Source organism: Ceratina calcarata, unplaced genomic scaffold (genome assembly GCF_001652005.2).
Source record: "Ceratina calcarata isolate Rehan_Ccalc_2016 unplaced genomic scaffold, ASM165200v1 scaffold154.2, whole genome shotgun sequence".
Taxonomy (NCBI): domain Eukaryota; kingdom Metazoa; phylum Arthropoda; class Insecta; order Hymenoptera; family Apidae; genus Ceratina; species Ceratina calcarata.
This window is the reverse complement of record NW_017136637.1, coordinates 315019-331493: the sequence shown is the minus strand read 5'-3', so window position 1 is coordinate 331493 and position 16475 is coordinate 315019. Positions and strand designations below refer to the sequence as shown.

Genomic DNA, 16475 nt, shown 5'->3' with positions numbered 1-16475 from the left:
AGCTGATAAAATCATTAACGATTATTAGCCATAATCTTTAATGCTTTAAGAATTGTATAATATATAAAAGAATAAATAAAAACATGTACTTTCTTAAGATATCCTGTCTGAACGCTTCAGTTATAAAATATACTATTCGTTATTCTTAAAATAGTAACTCTAAATTTTAATAGAAATATCACATCTGCATTTCACGCAGAAATATATTAAATTTAGCCGGTCGACATTTTATATAGATTAATGAACACACATATTGACTCGATAGTCTTAGATCAACGTTAAGATAATTCTCGAATCTGTTTTTCTGATCAATTAGACAAATCTCATTTTATATACAAACGAAGAAAGGCATCGTTACGTCTCGCAGAGCCAATCGCAAGGCAGTTTCGGCATTTTATTCGCCGGCCACGGAAGATAGCCCGCAGTTTTGAAGACCCAATAATCGTAAGACACTTTAGCAATCAGACTTATGAGTAATATAACTTCAGTGGCAATGATGTAGTAAATATAATCTGTCCAGTCACCGGGATAGACGCACATCTTGGACGGTTCCAAATCGACTACCTTTTCCTTTACATTTTCGCACAATACTTCGTCTGAATCCAATATACGAGTTTGCAGCCACACCTGCCGATAATTCATTCATTAGAACATTCGATGCCGACGTGTGCCGCAGCTGTGTACACACCTTCAGATATTTAGCAGTATTGCAATCGCAATGCAATTCATTTCCCCCGAGTTTTACCAATCGCGAGCTGATGATACTTTTGTCATGAGCGTTTAGACTTAAAATATATGTTGGAAGCTGAAAGCATATTACTTTGTAGGAACGACCGTGTATATGTATGTACGTTATCTAAAATTCCGTCGAGTTTACTTACAGATTTAATTTTATTGTACCGTAAACTAAGCAAGGCGTAATTATCTAAAAACTTGGAGCCTTCCAATTTATTTATGGACGATATGTTATTGTAGTCGGCATAGAATTCTCTTATGTCTTCGTACCATGGGTTGGTACTGAGATCATCTAACGCAGTGATCTGTGTAATAATAATTACTCATCGATTGCTCCGTAAACTTCCATTATTAATGAATTTACATACGTTGTTGTACGATACGTTCAGCGCTATTGTATTGCGAGGCAATTTTTCAGGCAATTCAGTGATTTGTATTGCGCTACAATCTACGTTTACGGCCAGAGTTGGTGGTTTACCTTCGACGATATCCAATCTTCTGAAGTTACATTGACACTGCCAAGTATCTCCCTTGGGACATTCAGTTTGTAACTGGAAATTCATGAAACGTTCATACTGGCAATTAATTATGCATACGGAATTCTGATAAAAAAAAAAATTAAAATTCTCTTTGAATCATTACCAAACTGAGATATCTGACTTGTTTCAACGGAACTTGTTCCGTAGTATTAAACCAATGCCAAGTTTTACTAGCCGAGCATACAGTTTCATTCTCGCGATTAAAATAAATTTGCTTATCCCCAGTCTTATTAATGTATTGATAAATGTCATGACACCAAAGTGTATTGGTTCCTAAAAGATAATACTGTATTCTAACGAATTTACATTGGTATTGGATGAGGGATAATCATTCGTGTAGACTTGCCTGATATATCAAGCCAAAATTCACGACCATTAATGGTGTTTAAAGCTGGCAAATGTGTTAGATTATTATAAGACAAGTCCAGAGCAGTGAGATGAGCCAATCTGGTGAGAGACTTATTTTCTACCTCCATGAGAGCATTATTCGAAAGGTTCAAGCACACAGTCGGTGTCATCATTAAAAACTGTCCCTTAACTTTATTAATCCTGCCGTCAGTAATTGCGAGAGATTTCAACCTTCTCCACCTTATCTCGCTTACATTGAACACATCTAATGTCGCGTTTCTTATGTGTATATAAGAAATATTTGATGGAAATCCTATGATCATAAAAATCTTTTCATGTAGTTCCCCATTGAATATCAATACATCAAATCAAGTTTATACCTGTGCAAGAAAGTTCTGTTTTAAGGTTTTGACCATCTAAATTGCAACAGAGTACAGCATTGCCTTCAGGATCGTTGTGGGCTAGAACAATCTTCTTGCAGGAGCATCCAGTCCCTTCGGGACATTCACTGGCTGGCCGATAGAAACATTGCTCTAGAAGGCCGCCAGTTTCACTGATAGAAGTCGAAGATGCTTGTTGATCTTCTTCAGTCCTGGCACTCGCTACTCCGGCATACAAGCACATCATTATAGCAAACCACTGCATCTGGAAATCGATTTAAAAAGACAGATCTAACAGATTTTTTTAACGCGTTACCGTATTCCTTATTGCGAAACCATTTTAATATCATTCTGATTTTTTATTCAGTATGTAAATTACCTTCATTTTACACGGTTTTACGATTGAAAAATTGTTATATTCCGAGGAAATATTCGAATCTGATCGGCTTTGATATTGCGCATATTTTGCATGCAAGTAATGTAGATAACTCACGGATAGGAATGGTCGCAATTGACAGTAAACAGAAATTTGTTCCACCGGCCGAGGAATCGCGCACATTGCGCGCATTCGCACTAAAAACTGGTGGCTAAATTAATTCGTTTAAGAGTGGCCGACACTTTAGGTCATACGGGTCGACCTATTAACGAATCCAAATTGGTTAGCTAGCGGCAGAAGCCGTCGGTTATTACACCCGCGATGGCCCTGTGCAAACGATAAATCACTCTCATCACCGGAATTAAACGTTCAGATTCTCAACTTTCTCTCTCAATTCCTACACGCACATTTCCTTTTATTCGTTGCATTCGCAAATAATAACTTTGTCACGTATAGTTATATACCACGTAAATATAATTTATTATTATTTATGATACATGATACAAATACTGAATACAAATCTTGATATGCTAATCGATTTATTGACAAAGTTATTAAAAAATGTCTTACCGGTGTGCGGGTCGCTTATTAATTATAATCTAATCAGCACATCAGTTATTAAATAATAAACAATAATCATTGCTTTATATACAAAGTATACGATATATAAACAACCATAACCACGGTGTAAACAAGATTATCTATTTTCAATCTGGACATCGTGCCAATTAGTCATCTCTACATATTTTTATTAGCATAAAACGATGATTACTCATGATTACTCGTCATCATTATTATTATTATTATGATGATTACTTTTTCATTTGATGGATCTTTTCTCTGTGTTGAGTCAACCCTCTTGGTATCAAGTAATCCTTGCATACACAAATATTGCTGTTTGTCAGTGTTTTAAGATGGCTGACTTGAACGAAAAGTTATTAGCAGAACTCTTGAAAAAACCTGGAAATAACGTATGCGCGGACTGTGGGGCAAAAAGTGAGTCGGTTTTCCTAGTAAACGTTTATCAAATCATCATATTGTAGAAAGTAATATAATGTAAGGGCCGCTGAGAACAGTTTATTTCGTTGTATCGTACGTCGGTCAGCGACCGGATTTCAAACTTTGTTGTCACGATATCGTTTACAATAAAGTACAAAACGATTAAACTAAAAATCCGATGCCAAGAAGGAAGAACAATTCTTGTTTCACTCAATCTTACTATAATGAAACAGCTTGCATGTTCATTCTTCTGGTTTTTGTCAATCGATGTTTATGAACAAACAATCTCTATTTTATAGCATAATAACAATAACATTTATAACACTGATCGTTTAGTACGTTGTACTTCAAAGTTTAGGTTTGCACAAGGAACTTCAGTACTTAATACGACGCTTGTCAATCTGTGATACAAGTGGAAACAGATTTTACATGCCTAGAGTCATTCTATTTTAAAGTTATTAGTAATTTGTATTATCTTTAATGTTCATTGGCATTGAATTACAGATCCAGAATGGGCTTCTTATAACATCGGAATATTTGTGTGCACGAGGTGTGCAGGTATACACAGATCGATGGGCGCGCATATATCCAAAGTCAAACACTTGAAGCTAGATAGATGGGAGGACTCCCAAGTGAACAGAATCAGAGAAGTGGGCAATGTAACAGCGAGGCTTCGTTACGAAGAGCGTGTACCTCCCTGCTACCGGAAGCCAAGCCCAGATACTCCACAGTAGGTCGTCGTACAAGTATTTAAATCGACGTACAAGTATTTAAAAAGTACATTCTTCCACACAGAGTGTTGGTGGAGCAGTGGATTCGCGCAAAATACGAAAGAGAAGAGTTTTGTCATCCGGAAAGACAGAATCACTACGTCTCAGGATTTATGGAAGGATTCCTGATGAAACGTGGCAAAGAAGATTCGCGTTATCATCCTCGGAAGTTTGTTCTTTGCGAGGCGGAGGATACTCTCAAGTATCACGTCAAAGAAAATAAGGTGCGCGTTATTTACGTTAATTCTCGTTACTTATGGTTTTCATTCGTGTTTTTATATTTACAGGAACCGAAAGCTGTTCTTAGAATATCCGAGTTGAACGTGGCTTTCGCTCCTCCGAAAATCGGCAATCAAAACAGCCTACAGATCTCGTTTATGAAGGACGGGACGACCAGACATATCTACGTGTATCACGAAGATTCGGAAGTGATTACGAATTGGTATTTGGCGATACGGTGCGCCAAGCTACATCGCCTCCAGGTCGCGTATCCGGGGGCGACCGAGGCGGAATTACTTTCTCAGCTTACACGGGACTTTCCTCGGGAAGGATTCCTGTGGAAAACCGGACCAAGGCACACAGACGCCTATAAGAAGAGGTGGTTCACGTTGGATGGTCGAAAATTAATGTACCACGATGATCCCATGGTGTGTACTCTCGCTTAATAGACATCGATATCACTGTTACAATATTTACTAAATGTATTTGTACCGTTTCCAAGGATGCACATCCGAAAGGTGAAATCTTCTTGGGTCATAGTTCGGATGGTTTTGCAGTGAGACCGGGAGTGCCGTTAGGTGCGAGAGATCAAGGCTTTTCGTTCACTCTCGAAACACCGGAGAGGACCTATCTTCTTTCTGCTCAAAGCGAAGACGACAGAACGCAGTGGATGAACGTGATTCAAAAGGTGATAGAGAAGCCACTTACCCCGCAAGACACGAACGGTGAGTAGAAACAAAAGTACGAACGATGATGAAAAGTAGACAACAGTTTTCTAACGAACGCGATTTACAGTGGCGGCACGTCTTATAAGAAAACGCACAGCTAGTGGAACAATGAATATATTTTCTTCTACAAGGTAGGGCTGGATCCCTCTTAGGTGCCTTTCCTAATTGTTAACAAAGTGAATATTAGGCGAATCAATTAAGCTGTTTTATTGAGAGAGTGTCGAGGGGTAGGTCGATAGATGCTATGGTCAATGCAAAACTCTTCGGAATCGCACAACACCGTCGGCTCGCGGATGATACATATTTATTCGTAAATGAGAAAATACGTTATATCTTATACGTATATATAGCGTTATGAAGAAATACTTTTAATTAAACAAGGCAATTCTCAGCGTTCTAATATGATTATTGCCAAAAAAAGAGATAGGAAGATTAATATAAGTAGCAAATTGAAACGAACCAAATATAAGGAATTAAGTGGTTTCTTCTGATGATATAATACAAAGTGAACGTAACTGTAACGTAACGTCGATATGCTCTTTGATGATACTTTAAATGCTTTTTGCTCGCTGTCAAACTGACTTGATAGTATTATATACCATATTCTGAGCAATCGTCAAATTTTGTTTCGTTCGTTCGTTCGTTCGTTCGTTCGTTCGTTCGTTCGTTCGTTCGTTCGTTCGTTAATAAGAATTTATGAAATTGTAACGGAGCGTGTAGTATTCTTTTCGGGGACTTTAGAGAAGACATTACGTAACGATGTAACGTGAGGAAAAGATAAACGAAGGTGGAATATTCAGTGGACGAATGAACGCCTTGAATTCCACTCGGATTCATTATTATTTCGCAGTATTCTCCTGTATCGTGATCGTCTACCAATTTAGATCTCTAAACTGAAAGTTAATTATTTTTTATAGAAGTAGTAAACTTCTACGGCCTATTAACTGCATCGTTTTGCATGGTTAGATTCAAACGAAAGTGATCGCACTCAGTCAGACACGTGATGGTATGTATATGTTGTATCGCTACGAATGTATGTATGTGTTATATCTGTTATAACTTTTATATGAACAATATTTATTACAGACGTGTACGTGAAATGTTTATCATTTTTCATTGCCTTAAACGTGAAACATGTTTTATCTTACAAAACAAACGAAAATACTTATATTTGTACAATGAACGAATTCTTTTGTAATATATAAGATACTGAGAAGACTGTGTTTAATGAAGAGACTAATACATTTTACATACGTACGTGCATCGTAAATATATATACATGTATATATACATTCATATACATACGAGCAAATTGAATGAAATAAAAATATTTTAATTATTTTAAAGATGAAAGGTACATTTTTATTGATTGCAGTCGTTAACTTTCAAATCAGCACTTTATTCGATTGTTGTTATACTCGGATACAGGCGTGCTTTTCAGATAGCAAAGAATGTTCACCCAGCAGAAAGCTGCGATACTGACGAACGAGACCCGGAACGCCGGTGGTATCAATAAGAAATTCAAAAATTGAACCGGCAACCAATACATACACGAAGTCTAAAGGAAGAGTTTCATATAAGATCCTGTTAAGTTCGAAGAAATGAATAACTGAATTACCTTGAAGGTCTGCACAAACTTTGCTTTGCACTCGTCGAACATGTTCGCTTTACCCTCCATCAGGCTCATACCTGAAAAATCAATGGCAGCGATACCAACATACAATGATCATATTGATTGTACACGAATGTCGGATACGAACTTATAAAGAAGATGGTAATCAACGGCGGCGTTAGGACGAATTGATCGACCAATAGTTTCGCGAGGACCGTCTTCATGGTCTTGCCTTTGTAGTATGCGTCCAACCATTTATACCTGACAGAAACATTGCTAAAAGTTATTGTCGATTCTCCGCGAGCGACGATAATAATTTGCAGGCAAGATCGTTCTATCACGATATCACGGTAATTCATGACAACGTAAGCATTAACAACGTACAAGCGAACGTTTGGCGAAGCAGAATAAGCTCACCGAAGGTGCCGATGAATGCAATCGTGCGATCGTCATCCAGTGGGTGGGCAGTTTATTTTGATGTCGATACATCTATAATACGTAGTAGTGGTAGGTGTCTAAGAGATCACCGAATATATTTTTAATATAACGATCGTTGTGTGCAATATATTTGAAATATATTTCCTTTGGGGATTCACAAGTATAAACACGATTCGTTTAGACACGATGCACAGGCGTCGTACAATCATAAAAGTGCTTTGACGTGGTGAGATATTATAAATGCATAATGTTAAAAGTGATAAGACAAAAATGGACGAAGATTGAAAGCGTTAGGATAGATAAAATTATACGTGATACCATCCGTGTAATACCGGTCCCGCAATGAAACAGCCGTAGATCGCGTATCGCTTAAGTTGCGCCCAATTGTAACTCCTTAATTGCGACGAGTCGTCGTTCAACAAACCCAATTTCTCGTCCAGCTTTTTGATCCAGAGGAACAGCGAGTTCTCGAGTTTCAACGAACTCGCATCCTCCTCGGCCTTTGCCGATATCGGCGGCAACGAAAACTATTAAACAAATTCAACAATAAACGATTCTTCTCCCAACGGCGAGTCTTCCTGTTGAACGTTACCTTATATATCCTGGTATAAGTTTGTTGAGCAAACTCGGCACCGGTATAAAACGAACCGTATATAATTGAATTGAAGAGCAACGGCCGCCTCTGCGCTGAACTTTTCAGCGTTTGTAATAATCTGGACATCGACATCCTCGCTACTGAGGAAATCTTCAGGATGTTTTATTTACTCCGCTCTTTTTATCTGAAACATTAGGTTGTTAACTTTTTTAAACTAGCTCAAAGCCCATTAGATGGAGAGACATCGATACACTCAATAATCCTTGGTGCACTCACCGTAAAGCGTGCTCATCATGTGACATGCGATTCATAATCGCTCAGCTTTTCTAGCAATTAATCTTTACGAAAGTGTAAACTAACGATCAGTCGGTGGTCGAATTAGAAGAGTGTATAAGCGAACCGGCAACAAGTGTTTATCTAAAAGAGGCGGGACAATGCAGCGAACGATGTTAAATAGTGTCGCAATGCGGTAATTTTCAGAGATAATAAAAATAGGAAAGGTTCTTACGCGATTAAAATTCGAACACTGAGTGAGACCGAGATCATGGAGGTACGAGGTGACAAAACGTAATCAGTGTTTGCTTTTATCTACCTTCGTTCAAATTTTGGTCAATCATTGTTTGTTCATTCTGCATAATATACCTGTGCCACTCACCTTCATTCTTGCTTGTTATCGCTGGGAACTTTTATTCGAACGTTAAGTAACCTGTGCACTGTTCGTTCATTTTATCATTTCCTTATTTTTATACGAATGACGTTATATGTTAACTTGGAAGTAAATAATTGGTAGAATTTAATACGGATTTGATTATTTGCTTACGTATTGTGATTCGAATAACGTATACACTCGCACCGGATCTCTTTATTTGTTCTTTAATTGACCGATAACGGTCGTATGATTATTCTAACGAGAGATTTTTATATGATAACGTAGCAGAAAGAATGCCTACCTATGTTCTCACACGTGTGTCTGCGGACAGTCGATTCCGTCAAGTCATTCACTGAATTGTTAAACGAAACATGTTAACAGATTCGAGGCAGTTGTTTGTTAAAGATATATGTAGACCGTGCACGTGAGATTGGTACTGACCACTTAGAATTAATCAAAACCAATCACGTCTCGGTTATATCAATTGTAAGCAACGAGGAGGAGAGTTAGTATACATTATAAAACGATATAACGTGCCAATTATAAACGTTTAATCATTCGGAATAGAGATACGTTACATGCAAAGTAATATTTCATTGATTATCACAAGTAGTTTCAAACATTGAAATATTCATTCAGCTTTTGATGTTCCACATTGTCTTATACATTACATATGCAGCATTCATATAATCCGTCATGCTCATTTCGTTTTCTTATAAATGCATAAGATCATAAGTTTCGTAATTAACTGCAGTTTGTGAATATAACCAGCCCTTCCATTCGAGGTCCACAACTTTTTCAAGAGTGATTTCTTGAAATACCTGACTTCGTTCTACCTATTTTACGATATAAATCACACTCGTTAGTATTATTTGTGCCACAGAAGCGATTGAGAAAAGTTACCTCGTGAAATCCTAATTTCTCAAACATTCGTATGCTCCTATCATTATCAAATTTGATCTTTGCTTTGAATTTACTTGTATGTAATTTGTCAATTCCTAAATTGGAGAACGTTACGTTTTATAAAGACGTAGAATATGACTTTAAGGACAGCACTTGAGTAAACGCGTACCGTGCAATAACATTAAGATTATTGCTTCCCAGCCTCTCCTTTTTCCTCTGTAAGCCACGTCCGCTATCATAATTTCAATCTCCGCAGTTTTTGGCTCGTCGGGTTCGTTGAAAAATAAATTTGTATCCCCGATCATTGCTTCTGAAATTCATTGACATGCAACGAAGGTATAGGTAATACCCGATGCTTTGTATTTGGGTATACCTATCTCATCCCCACTTTGATCGAAGACTACTTTGTCCAAAACGATGAAAGTGCATTCTAAAACAAAGTGTGCGAACCAAAAAAAATTGATGTTAACGTAAAATAAAATTGTGCTCACTGTCTTGATCCTGTTGCCATCGCTGTTGCATTCGGAACTCTTCTTCCAACGTTAGCATCTCCGAACCAGTAAAATACCTTAATTCCGCAGATTTCATCCATTCGTGATACCTAAAAATAAAGATCGTACGATATAAAGACAAGAGCAGGAGAAAGTGGAATAATTTGTGGAGCATTGTAAAGGATTCAAAAGTGGCGGAAACTGTTCCTGGCGCGGGCCGGGGTCGATAATCGATAACAGGTGAACGATACCAGCCTTTTAACATGTTTTTCCTTGTAAGGCACCAAAATCACGCTTTGCCCGACAATTTTAGTGTTCTCGTTGTCCCTCATTTTCGGAAATTGTCCGGCGTGGGAACATTGTCGAAGAAATGAATCGATTGAAAAGTTCTCGTCACGGGAGGTTACTTTTATCTTCCTGCCATATTGGATGCACCGTTCGGAATGATATAATCCGGAATTCGAAAAAGTAAACTCACTTTTGTTCGATTGCTTGCCGTTTGTAACTTGCCCGAGTATAATTGCAGAGTGATTAAACAATTGATAGAAGATGGCTTACAACTTCCCGGGTGTACCAGCGGCCGCTATGCCACCGATGGGTATGCTGATGCCTCATAACCATGCATTTTAAAAAGAATTTATTTATTTAATATCTTTTGTGTGAACTTGTGGTTTCAGGTATGGGACCAATGGGACCCCTTACCGCGATCGCAGGTCCGCAAAGTTTCATGGAGCTAGCGGGCCAAGGATTTCCACCCTTGCCACCACCTATACCACTGCCTGGAATGAATGACTCCCCTCTAGAATTTAGTACGAACAAAAATCAACCGCCAGTAGTTAGAGAAACTTCTGAAGACACCAATGATAAGAGGAGCGAGAAGAATGACGTCCGACGCGAAAGAGAGACTCGAGATTGCAGAGACAACAGAGACAATAGAAGGTTCTTCTTCCTTTCAAATTTGTGTAGAATTTGATTAGAGAATCGTGTTGACATTCTGATTGTGTTTACACAGATCTAGAAGTGACAGAAGAGAAAGGGACAGGGATAGAAGGGAAGAAAGGAACGATAGGGATAGAAGAGAAGAGAGGAGGCCTGACGATCGAAATAGCATTAATTCTACTGGTAGCAATAGCGGTCATAATAGTAATACTAATGGTAACGAAATCTCATCTTCGTCAAACGCTGGTAGCACACCGAATTTGGGGCAAATGGAACAAGCGACAGGAGTTTGGGGAATGGGAGTAGGATATCCGGTGATGGGCATGGGTCCAATGGGACCGATGGGACCAATGATGGGTGAGATGACTCTTGGTCCGCACATGGGACATACTCATAGTTACGGACCTATGGGTATGGGAATGATGTCGCACGACGGTAGTATGATAGGCGCACAAATATTAGGACCAGAACAAATAATGAATGATGCTGCCCAGATCATGAGCAGTGCCTTACCTCCGCCGCCAACCACGCCGCAAGGTACCAAGGAGATTATACATTGTAAAAGTTGTACACTGTTCCCACCGAATCCGAACGCTCCGCCTCCAACGACCAGGGAACGACCCCCGGGGTGCAGGACAATCTTTGTCGGAGGTACGTTTTTATTATAGAAATAATGATCGGGATCGATAGAGAAACGCGTTCGACATTTCTGCAGGCTTGCCGGAGAACATTACGGAAACGATAATTCAAGAGATATTCGAACGTTGCGGCGAGATAACCACGCTGCGGCTTTCTAAGAAAAATTTTTGCCATATACGTTTTGTACTAGAGAGTAGCGTCGACGCGGCTATTTATTTATCCGGCTATAGAGTTAGAATAGGATCTAGTGGTGATTCTGCAAACACTGGTAGACTTCACGTAGATTTCGCTCAGGTTCGTACGAAATTAATTTTCCCTGAGATACGTTTCTCTACTACGTTGTTACATTGAAAAATAGGCCAGAGACGATCAGTACGAGTGGGAATGCAGGCAACGTCAGCTGCAGCGAGAACAGCGACACAGAGAAAGAGTTGAGAAAGAAAGGCAAAGAGCACCGTCTAGTCCTCCACCGGTTGTCCATTACACGGATCACGAAGCATCGAATATTTGCGAGAAGATCAAACAAGACGACACGTTCATGAAAGCCGTGCAAGTGAGTAACAAGTTTGTGAAAAGAGCCTTCCTCAAGATTGAAACCGATTCAAATCGATTCCAGGTGGTCGTGACCTGGCTCGAGCGCGGAGACTGTACCAAACGCAACGCCAACACATTTTACTCGATGATCCAATCAACGAATTCTCACGTCCGGAGGTTGTTGACAGAAAAAGTCGCATACGAGGAAGAACTGCAGAAGGCCAAGGAACTGATGAAAGGGAGGATGCAGGGACTCTTAATACAATGTACGTGCATACAAACCATACACATGTATATATATTTTTTTTGTACAACATAGCTCTTCATGTACACAAGAGCAAATCCACATACATATTCCTTTGTCTGGTAAGTTTTTTTTTAATAAGGGTCATAGAGTTTGGTGCTCGATACGGCAAATTGAAAAATTTCGCACACAAAAATTGGATGAAATTTTTTCTACCGAGACTTGGATCGTCCAACTTTTTTTTTTCTCATCTTGAATCTTGTTCGAAAAATATTATTATTCTCGTCGACGTTCGGCATCAGGTGTATTGTAAAAAGAGTAAAGTGTATCGTGGGCAATGTACAATCGGGACGACTCGGTAGAAGGATCAAAGACAGTAGGAGGAAATAAGGTGGGTGAAGAAATCCTGGCTCTAGGCTCTGATGATCGAACGAAGGAGCACAGATTCACTACAAAGATTCATTTCATAGAAATATCTAGTGTACCTAAGAATTGCATGCTTGCAATGCTAAGGATTAAGGGTGACGGGCTAAATATTTGTTGCGGAATTATCATTGTGCTACGATTCTTCACACGGTTTGTCGATTCCGCGCATTCCGGTGTCACTTTATCATCAGGTACACGATCAGGTACGCTTGCCAACGATTTAAACGATTTTCTGTGACAAGTAAGAGACAAATCTGTAGAATCGTAGCAAAAGATCATCGTCTTAACGTTGGAAGCCTCTACATGTTGTAAGTTGTTAGGAGAATAGCGCACATTTTCGAATAGAAAATGAGCAATAAACCGATTGGCAGCGAAACCCTCGAAAAGGATCCTCGATCGACAGTGAAACCAGTTTTTGATTGAATATTACTTTTAAAGTCAGCTGAGAAACTTTCTGACACGGCTCCTAGCTCGTTGTACGTAAGATTTTCCGAGAGAAGACGGAGGACGGATGAAAAAAAGAAAAACATACGTGAAATTTTGGAGAGGAAAAGATCTAATGTAGGGACACGCATTGTGTCATTGAAATATGTTTAAAGTATATGTACATATATACACAGGTGATCTTTAAACTAGAGAGTTACATACGTATTAGATGAAAACGAATGTAGAGTTTAAAGCAGGGTATACAACAGAAGATTTGTTGTGTTTTTGTATGCAACATGCGACCATGTCACCAACAGTCAGTCAAATCGAACGCGTGTTTACTGCGGCCAGCCACAAGAAGGTCTGGGATCACTTCACAAAGGCTCAACGGAAGAACATCGAAATGTGGAAGAAACAATCCTCGGTATGTATTTGCATTCCCATGACAGTAGCTCGTGTCCAGTACGTTACGTTTGTTTTACGATTAGTCAACGGGTAATCATCGACAATCTCTCTTGCAAAGCCTCTTTATGCGAATGCACGATCGTCTATAAGCCGAGCAATACGCGTTTTCCAAACACTTTTTTCAAACGAAGGTAAGTAACAATATTAACGAGTACAGATAACTTTTATACATCCGGATCGTGTACTCTTTTTTACAAACGAATATACGGGAGTTACGGGACGTGAGGAAGGTAAAATAGTATTTTTTTTTTTGGCATTCGATTTGGACAGGTATCATTAACTGGAGCTTGAGCAGGTAACAATCGAAGAGAACAGAAATTGAACAAGTCCAAGTACGATTTTACTTTCACCTGTAAGATACGGTTGATCGTAAGCAAAAACATTGTTATATTTATTCATTCATTCATTCAAATGTTTCTATCGAATTTTCTTCAGGTGAGGTCTGGTCTCTCAAAGACAAATCTGGAAAAGTTTCATAGCGTTATTATTTCATACACGAAAGAAGAAAAATTTTAACGTTCTACCTGTAGCAATATTTAAAGAAAACAATACAAATGTGTACATACATATACGTATACATATACATAGATATATGTATATATATTGTATATATATGGCATGTTTCATTGATGTTGTCTTTGAACTAAATTTGCATGGGGACAAACTCGATGATGGTTTTTCGTTATCATAGGAGATTAAAGCGGTGCAACTGGAAGAATCTTTGATGGAAGGCGAAGGGGAAATGGAAGTTTCCGATTCTGAAGAGGAACCGCAAAGGAAGAAAGCGCGCAATCAGTCGGACTCTCACGAAGATACGGAAAGATTGCAAACTTTGAAAGAGGAGAACGACAGTCTCCGATGTCAGTTAGAGGCGTATAAAAACGAAGTATGCGGCTGTTGTTACAACAAACAGTTACAAGGAAAGGAAAATTATTCGAACGTAAACTTTTAGGTGGATCTGCTCAAGTCCGAGACGAAGAGCGAGATAGACGCGAAGGATAAGCAGATGAAGATGTTACAGCAGACCTTGAAGGGTATGCAGGAACAATTAATGCAATCTAGGAAACAGCAGGCGCAGGATGACCAGAAGATCAAAGATCTGACCGTGAAGTTGAACGCAACGAAGAAGGAAGAACCGCGAGAGAGCGAGGTAATAACGTTAGACAAGGACGACGACATCAACGACGAGCCCCGAACTCCGAAACAGTTGATCTCAACCTCTAGTTTCATACAAATTAGTCAAAAGGATGCTAAGCTGATAGGTAAATTAAATAAATTCTACATCCTTCTGACCGAACCTCATATTATATTCATCGTTCTTTCAAAATCGCAGGATTAATAGCGACGTTTTTACATATTCATCCGTTCGGTGCGAGCGTAGATTACCTCTGGTCTTATTTACAAAAAATGGAACCAGGTATCAAGCCCAACGAAGTGGAAGCTCTGATGCAACGATTCCCGCAAGTCTTCAAACAAGATTTATTCGGTATCGGCGCGAACATGGAAAGACGTTGGCAATTCTCAGGATTCAACGTTTATCGTAGTCACTGATCCGCCTGTACCGATAATTGAAATTCAATAGAGAAGCTAACGAAGAAACGGTTTTACAATATTATCGTATCACAGTGTCTCCTCATGTCATATACATTTTTATTGTGATACTTGTAATTCTTGTAGCCAGTCTTTACCTCATAATGTCATTATTAAACGGAACACTTGTAAATAAAATTGATTACGTTCAAAAGCTAATACTATACGGGAACGTGTTGAAATGAAACCCCCCACTACTGCTCCTTTTGTATCTCCCCCACTGTTTCAGTATTATATACATGTCATATCGTCATATCCACATCCACCAGTATTTAGCCATTTAGCGCGTTCAGCAGCGTTCAGTGAATGTGAAAGTGCCGTATAACCTGTTCTCTCAACACTTTTTCACGATTGCAACTCGATGAGCTTGACGAATTATTACGAGATACTTGGTTGCAGCAAGGAGTCGAGTGCCGAGGACATAAAGCGTGCCTACCGCGCGTTGGCATTGAAATTTCATCCGGACAAAAGTAGACCGGAGCAGGATGGTGTAAAATTTCAGCATGTTTTGGAGGCCTGGCAGGTTCTGAGCAACCCTAAACTAAGAGAAGAGTATGACGCTACGCAAACACAGGAGGAGTTAGATTCGGAGAGTGCCCCGATATACGCGAGGATATCGTGTAACGATCTGGAAACAATGGACAACGACGAGAACGTGTTGGCTTATCCTTGCAGATGCGGTGGACTGTACTGTGTTCAGAAAAAATATGTCGAAGCAAAGAATCAGCTGATACAAGTTCCATGCTTGGAGTGCACTTTTCTCATTGTCATCGAAACGTAACATTTCACTCTCTATAAATAATAAATGTATAACACGCAGGACTTAAAATGCAGCAACATTTTCTATTTCTTATCAAAAATGATACAACAGATAACACATCATTACAAATATAAACTATTGAGCAATATACAAATAAAAACACGATCCTTAGAATATCCTGGGTTCAATAATAAAAATTGCATTCACATCGTTTTGCGTTGGCAATAGAATTTGTAAGATTTATTGTCCATCGGAAAATAATAGTCTGCGTAGATTTTGTTTAACGACTTCTGCCATGAGGAATAGTTTTGTATAAAAAGAAAACTAATCGCTATAAAAAAAATCTACAACACCTTATTATTATAATGATTCTCGCATGATGACTGATGTTTTACAGTCCTCGATTGATACGTGCATATTGCAACTCTTATTATTGCACCGTAGCGAAACCAGGCATTTCTACTAATATAATCAAAATCAATATTATTTTATTCATCAAGTGTCGACCAGTAAATTCAAATGATTACCAATGGTCGTCGAATGCGTGTCGATAAACAAAAAATTGCGATTGATTCTGAACGTGTTACGCGCGAATCGATCAAATATTACATTACCGACGATCCATGCGATACATAATAAAATTAAGAGCTCACGCTCATAATATTGACAA

The 16475-nt window shown here is 38.8% G+C and overlaps 5 protein-coding genes across 10 annotated transcripts; 3 read left to right on the top strand and 2 right to left on the bottom strand.

Moving 5' to 3' along the window:
- Positions 1-14: 14 nt before the first annotated feature.
- Positions 15-2887, bottom strand: hfw (leucine-rich repeat domain-containing protein hfw). 4 transcript variants are annotated; one of them, XM_026819589.1, is made up of 9 exons: positions 2786-2887; positions 2382-2705; positions 2003-2267; positions 1621-1935; positions 1378-1547; positions 1104-1286; positions 882-1040; positions 689-805; positions 15-627 (listed from the first exon to the last, which is right to left on the bottom strand). In XM_026819589.1, exons 2-9 carry the CDS (start codon positions 2568-2570, stop codon positions 355-357), a joined length of 1671 nt encoding a protein of 556 aa, XP_026675390.1. In that variant the 5' UTR covers positions 2571-2705; positions 2786-2887; the 3' UTR covers positions 15-354. The 4 variants fall into 4 exon arrangements, with proteins under 4 accessions (XP_026675390.1, XP_026675391.1, XP_017892303.1 ...); XM_026819590.1 differs by having other exon boundaries at positions 2003-2261; positions 2496-2887; XM_018036814.2 differs by having other exon boundaries at positions 2496-2886.
- A 253-nt stretch (positions 2888-3140) lies between these two features.
- Positions 3141-5920, top strand: LOC108632382 (arf-GAP with dual PH domain-containing protein 1). The gene is made up of 6 exons (XM_018036912.2): positions 3141-3374; positions 3882-4107; positions 4173-4371; positions 4435-4794; positions 4869-5091; positions 5162-5920. The coding sequence occupies exons 1-6, from the start codon at positions 3206-3208 to the stop codon at positions 5227-5229; spliced, it is 1245 nt and encodes a 414-aa protein (XP_017892401.2). The 5' UTR covers positions 3141-3205; the 3' UTR covers positions 5230-5920.
- A 552-nt stretch (positions 5921-6472) lies between these two features.
- LOC108632381 (uncharacterized) lies at positions 6473-10132 on the bottom strand. Its single transcript, XM_026819594.1, has 10 exons — positions 10038-10132; positions 9783-9892; positions 9665-9721; positions 9461-9601; positions 9292-9386; positions 7737-7826; positions 7463-7671; positions 6855-6967; positions 6713-6783; positions 6473-6652 (listed from the first exon to the last, which is right to left on the bottom strand). Exons 1-10 carry the CDS (start codon positions 10112-10114, stop codon positions 6485-6487), a joined length of 1131 nt encoding a protein of 376 aa, XP_026675395.1. The 5' UTR covers positions 10115-10132; the 3' UTR covers positions 6473-6484.
- Positions 10133-10158: 26 nt separating this feature from the next.
- Positions 10159-15204, top strand: LOC108632376 (ecto-NOX disulfide-thiol exchanger 2). 3 transcript variants are annotated; one of them, XM_018036902.2, is made up of 10 exons: positions 10159-10250; positions 10329-10380; positions 10460-10721; positions 10795-11372; positions 11437-11654; positions 11719-12160; positions 13308-13414; positions 14147-14341; positions 14408-14717; positions 14789-15204. In XM_018036902.2, exons 2-10 carry the CDS (start codon positions 10332-10334, stop codon positions 15004-15006), a joined length of 2379 nt encoding a protein of 792 aa, XP_017892391.1. In that variant the 5' UTR covers positions 10159-10250; positions 10329-10331; the 3' UTR covers positions 15007-15204. The 3 variants fall into 3 exon arrangements, with proteins under 3 accessions (XP_017892391.1, XP_017892390.1, XP_017892392.1); XM_018036901.2 differs by having other exon boundaries at positions 10309-10380; XM_018036903.2 differs by lacking the exon at positions 10159-10250 and having other exon boundaries at positions 10292-10380; positions 11719-11913; positions 11977-12160.
- Positions 15205-15287: 83 nt separating this feature from the next.
- LOC108632383 (dnaJ homolog subfamily C member 24) lies at positions 15288-15979 on the top strand. Its single transcript, XM_018036913.2, has one exon. It carries the CDS (start codon positions 15407-15409, stop codon positions 15824-15826), a length of 420 nt encoding a protein of 139 aa, XP_017892402.1. The 5' UTR covers positions 15288-15406; the 3' UTR covers positions 15827-15979.
- Positions 15980-16475: the final 496 nt, after the last annotated feature.

Coding starts and splice junctions, on each gene's coding strand:
- LOC108632376 (XM_018036902.2), top strand. CDS start 10,332: ATGGCTTACAACTTCCCGGGTGTACCAGCGGCCGCTATGCCACCGATG. Junction 10,381..10,459: donor GGCCGCTATGCCACCGATGG/GTATGCTGATGC, acceptor TTGTGGTTTCAG/GTATGGGACCAATGGGACCC. Junction 14,342..14,407: donor TAGAGGCGTATAAAAACGAA/GTATGCGGCTGT, acceptor GTAAACTTTTAG/GTGGATCTGCTCAAGTCCGA.
- LOC108632381 (XM_026819594.1), bottom strand. CDS start 10,114: ATGAGGGACAACGAGAACACTAAAATTGTCGGGCAAAGCGTGATTTTG. Junction 9,602..9,664: donor TCAAAGTGGGGATGAGATAG/GTATACCCAAAT, acceptor AATGAATTTCAG/AAGCAATGATCGGGGATACA. Junction 9,387..9,460: donor AATCTTAATGTTATTGCACG/GTACGCGTTTAC, acceptor TCTCCAATTTAG/GAATTGACAAATTACATACA.
- hfw (XM_026819589.1), bottom strand. CDS start 2,570: ATGCGCGCAATGTGCGCGATTCCTCGGCCGGTGGAACAAATTTCTGTT. Junction 2,268..2,381: donor TAAAACCGTGTAAAATGAAG/GTAATTTACATA, acceptor ATCGATTTCCAG/ATGCAGTGGTTTGCTATAAT. Junction 806..881: donor GGTACAATAAAATTAAATCT/GTAAGTAAACTC, acceptor ATATGCTTTCAG/CTTCCAACATATATTTTAAG.
- LOC108632382 (XM_018036912.2), top strand. CDS start 3,206: ATGGATCTTTTCTCTGTGTTGAGTCAACCCTCTTGGTATCAAGTAATC. Junction 4,372..4,434: donor ATCACGTCAAAGAAAATAAG/GTGCGCGTTATT, acceptor TTATATTTACAG/GAACCGAAAGCTGTTCTTAG. Junction 4,795..4,868: donor TGTACCACGATGATCCCATG/GTGTGTACTCTC, acceptor ACCGTTTCCAAG/GATGCACATCCGAAAGGTGA.
- LOC108632383 (XM_018036913.2), top strand. CDS start 15,407: ATGAGCTTGACGAATTATTACGAGATACTTGGTTGCAGCAAGGAGTCG.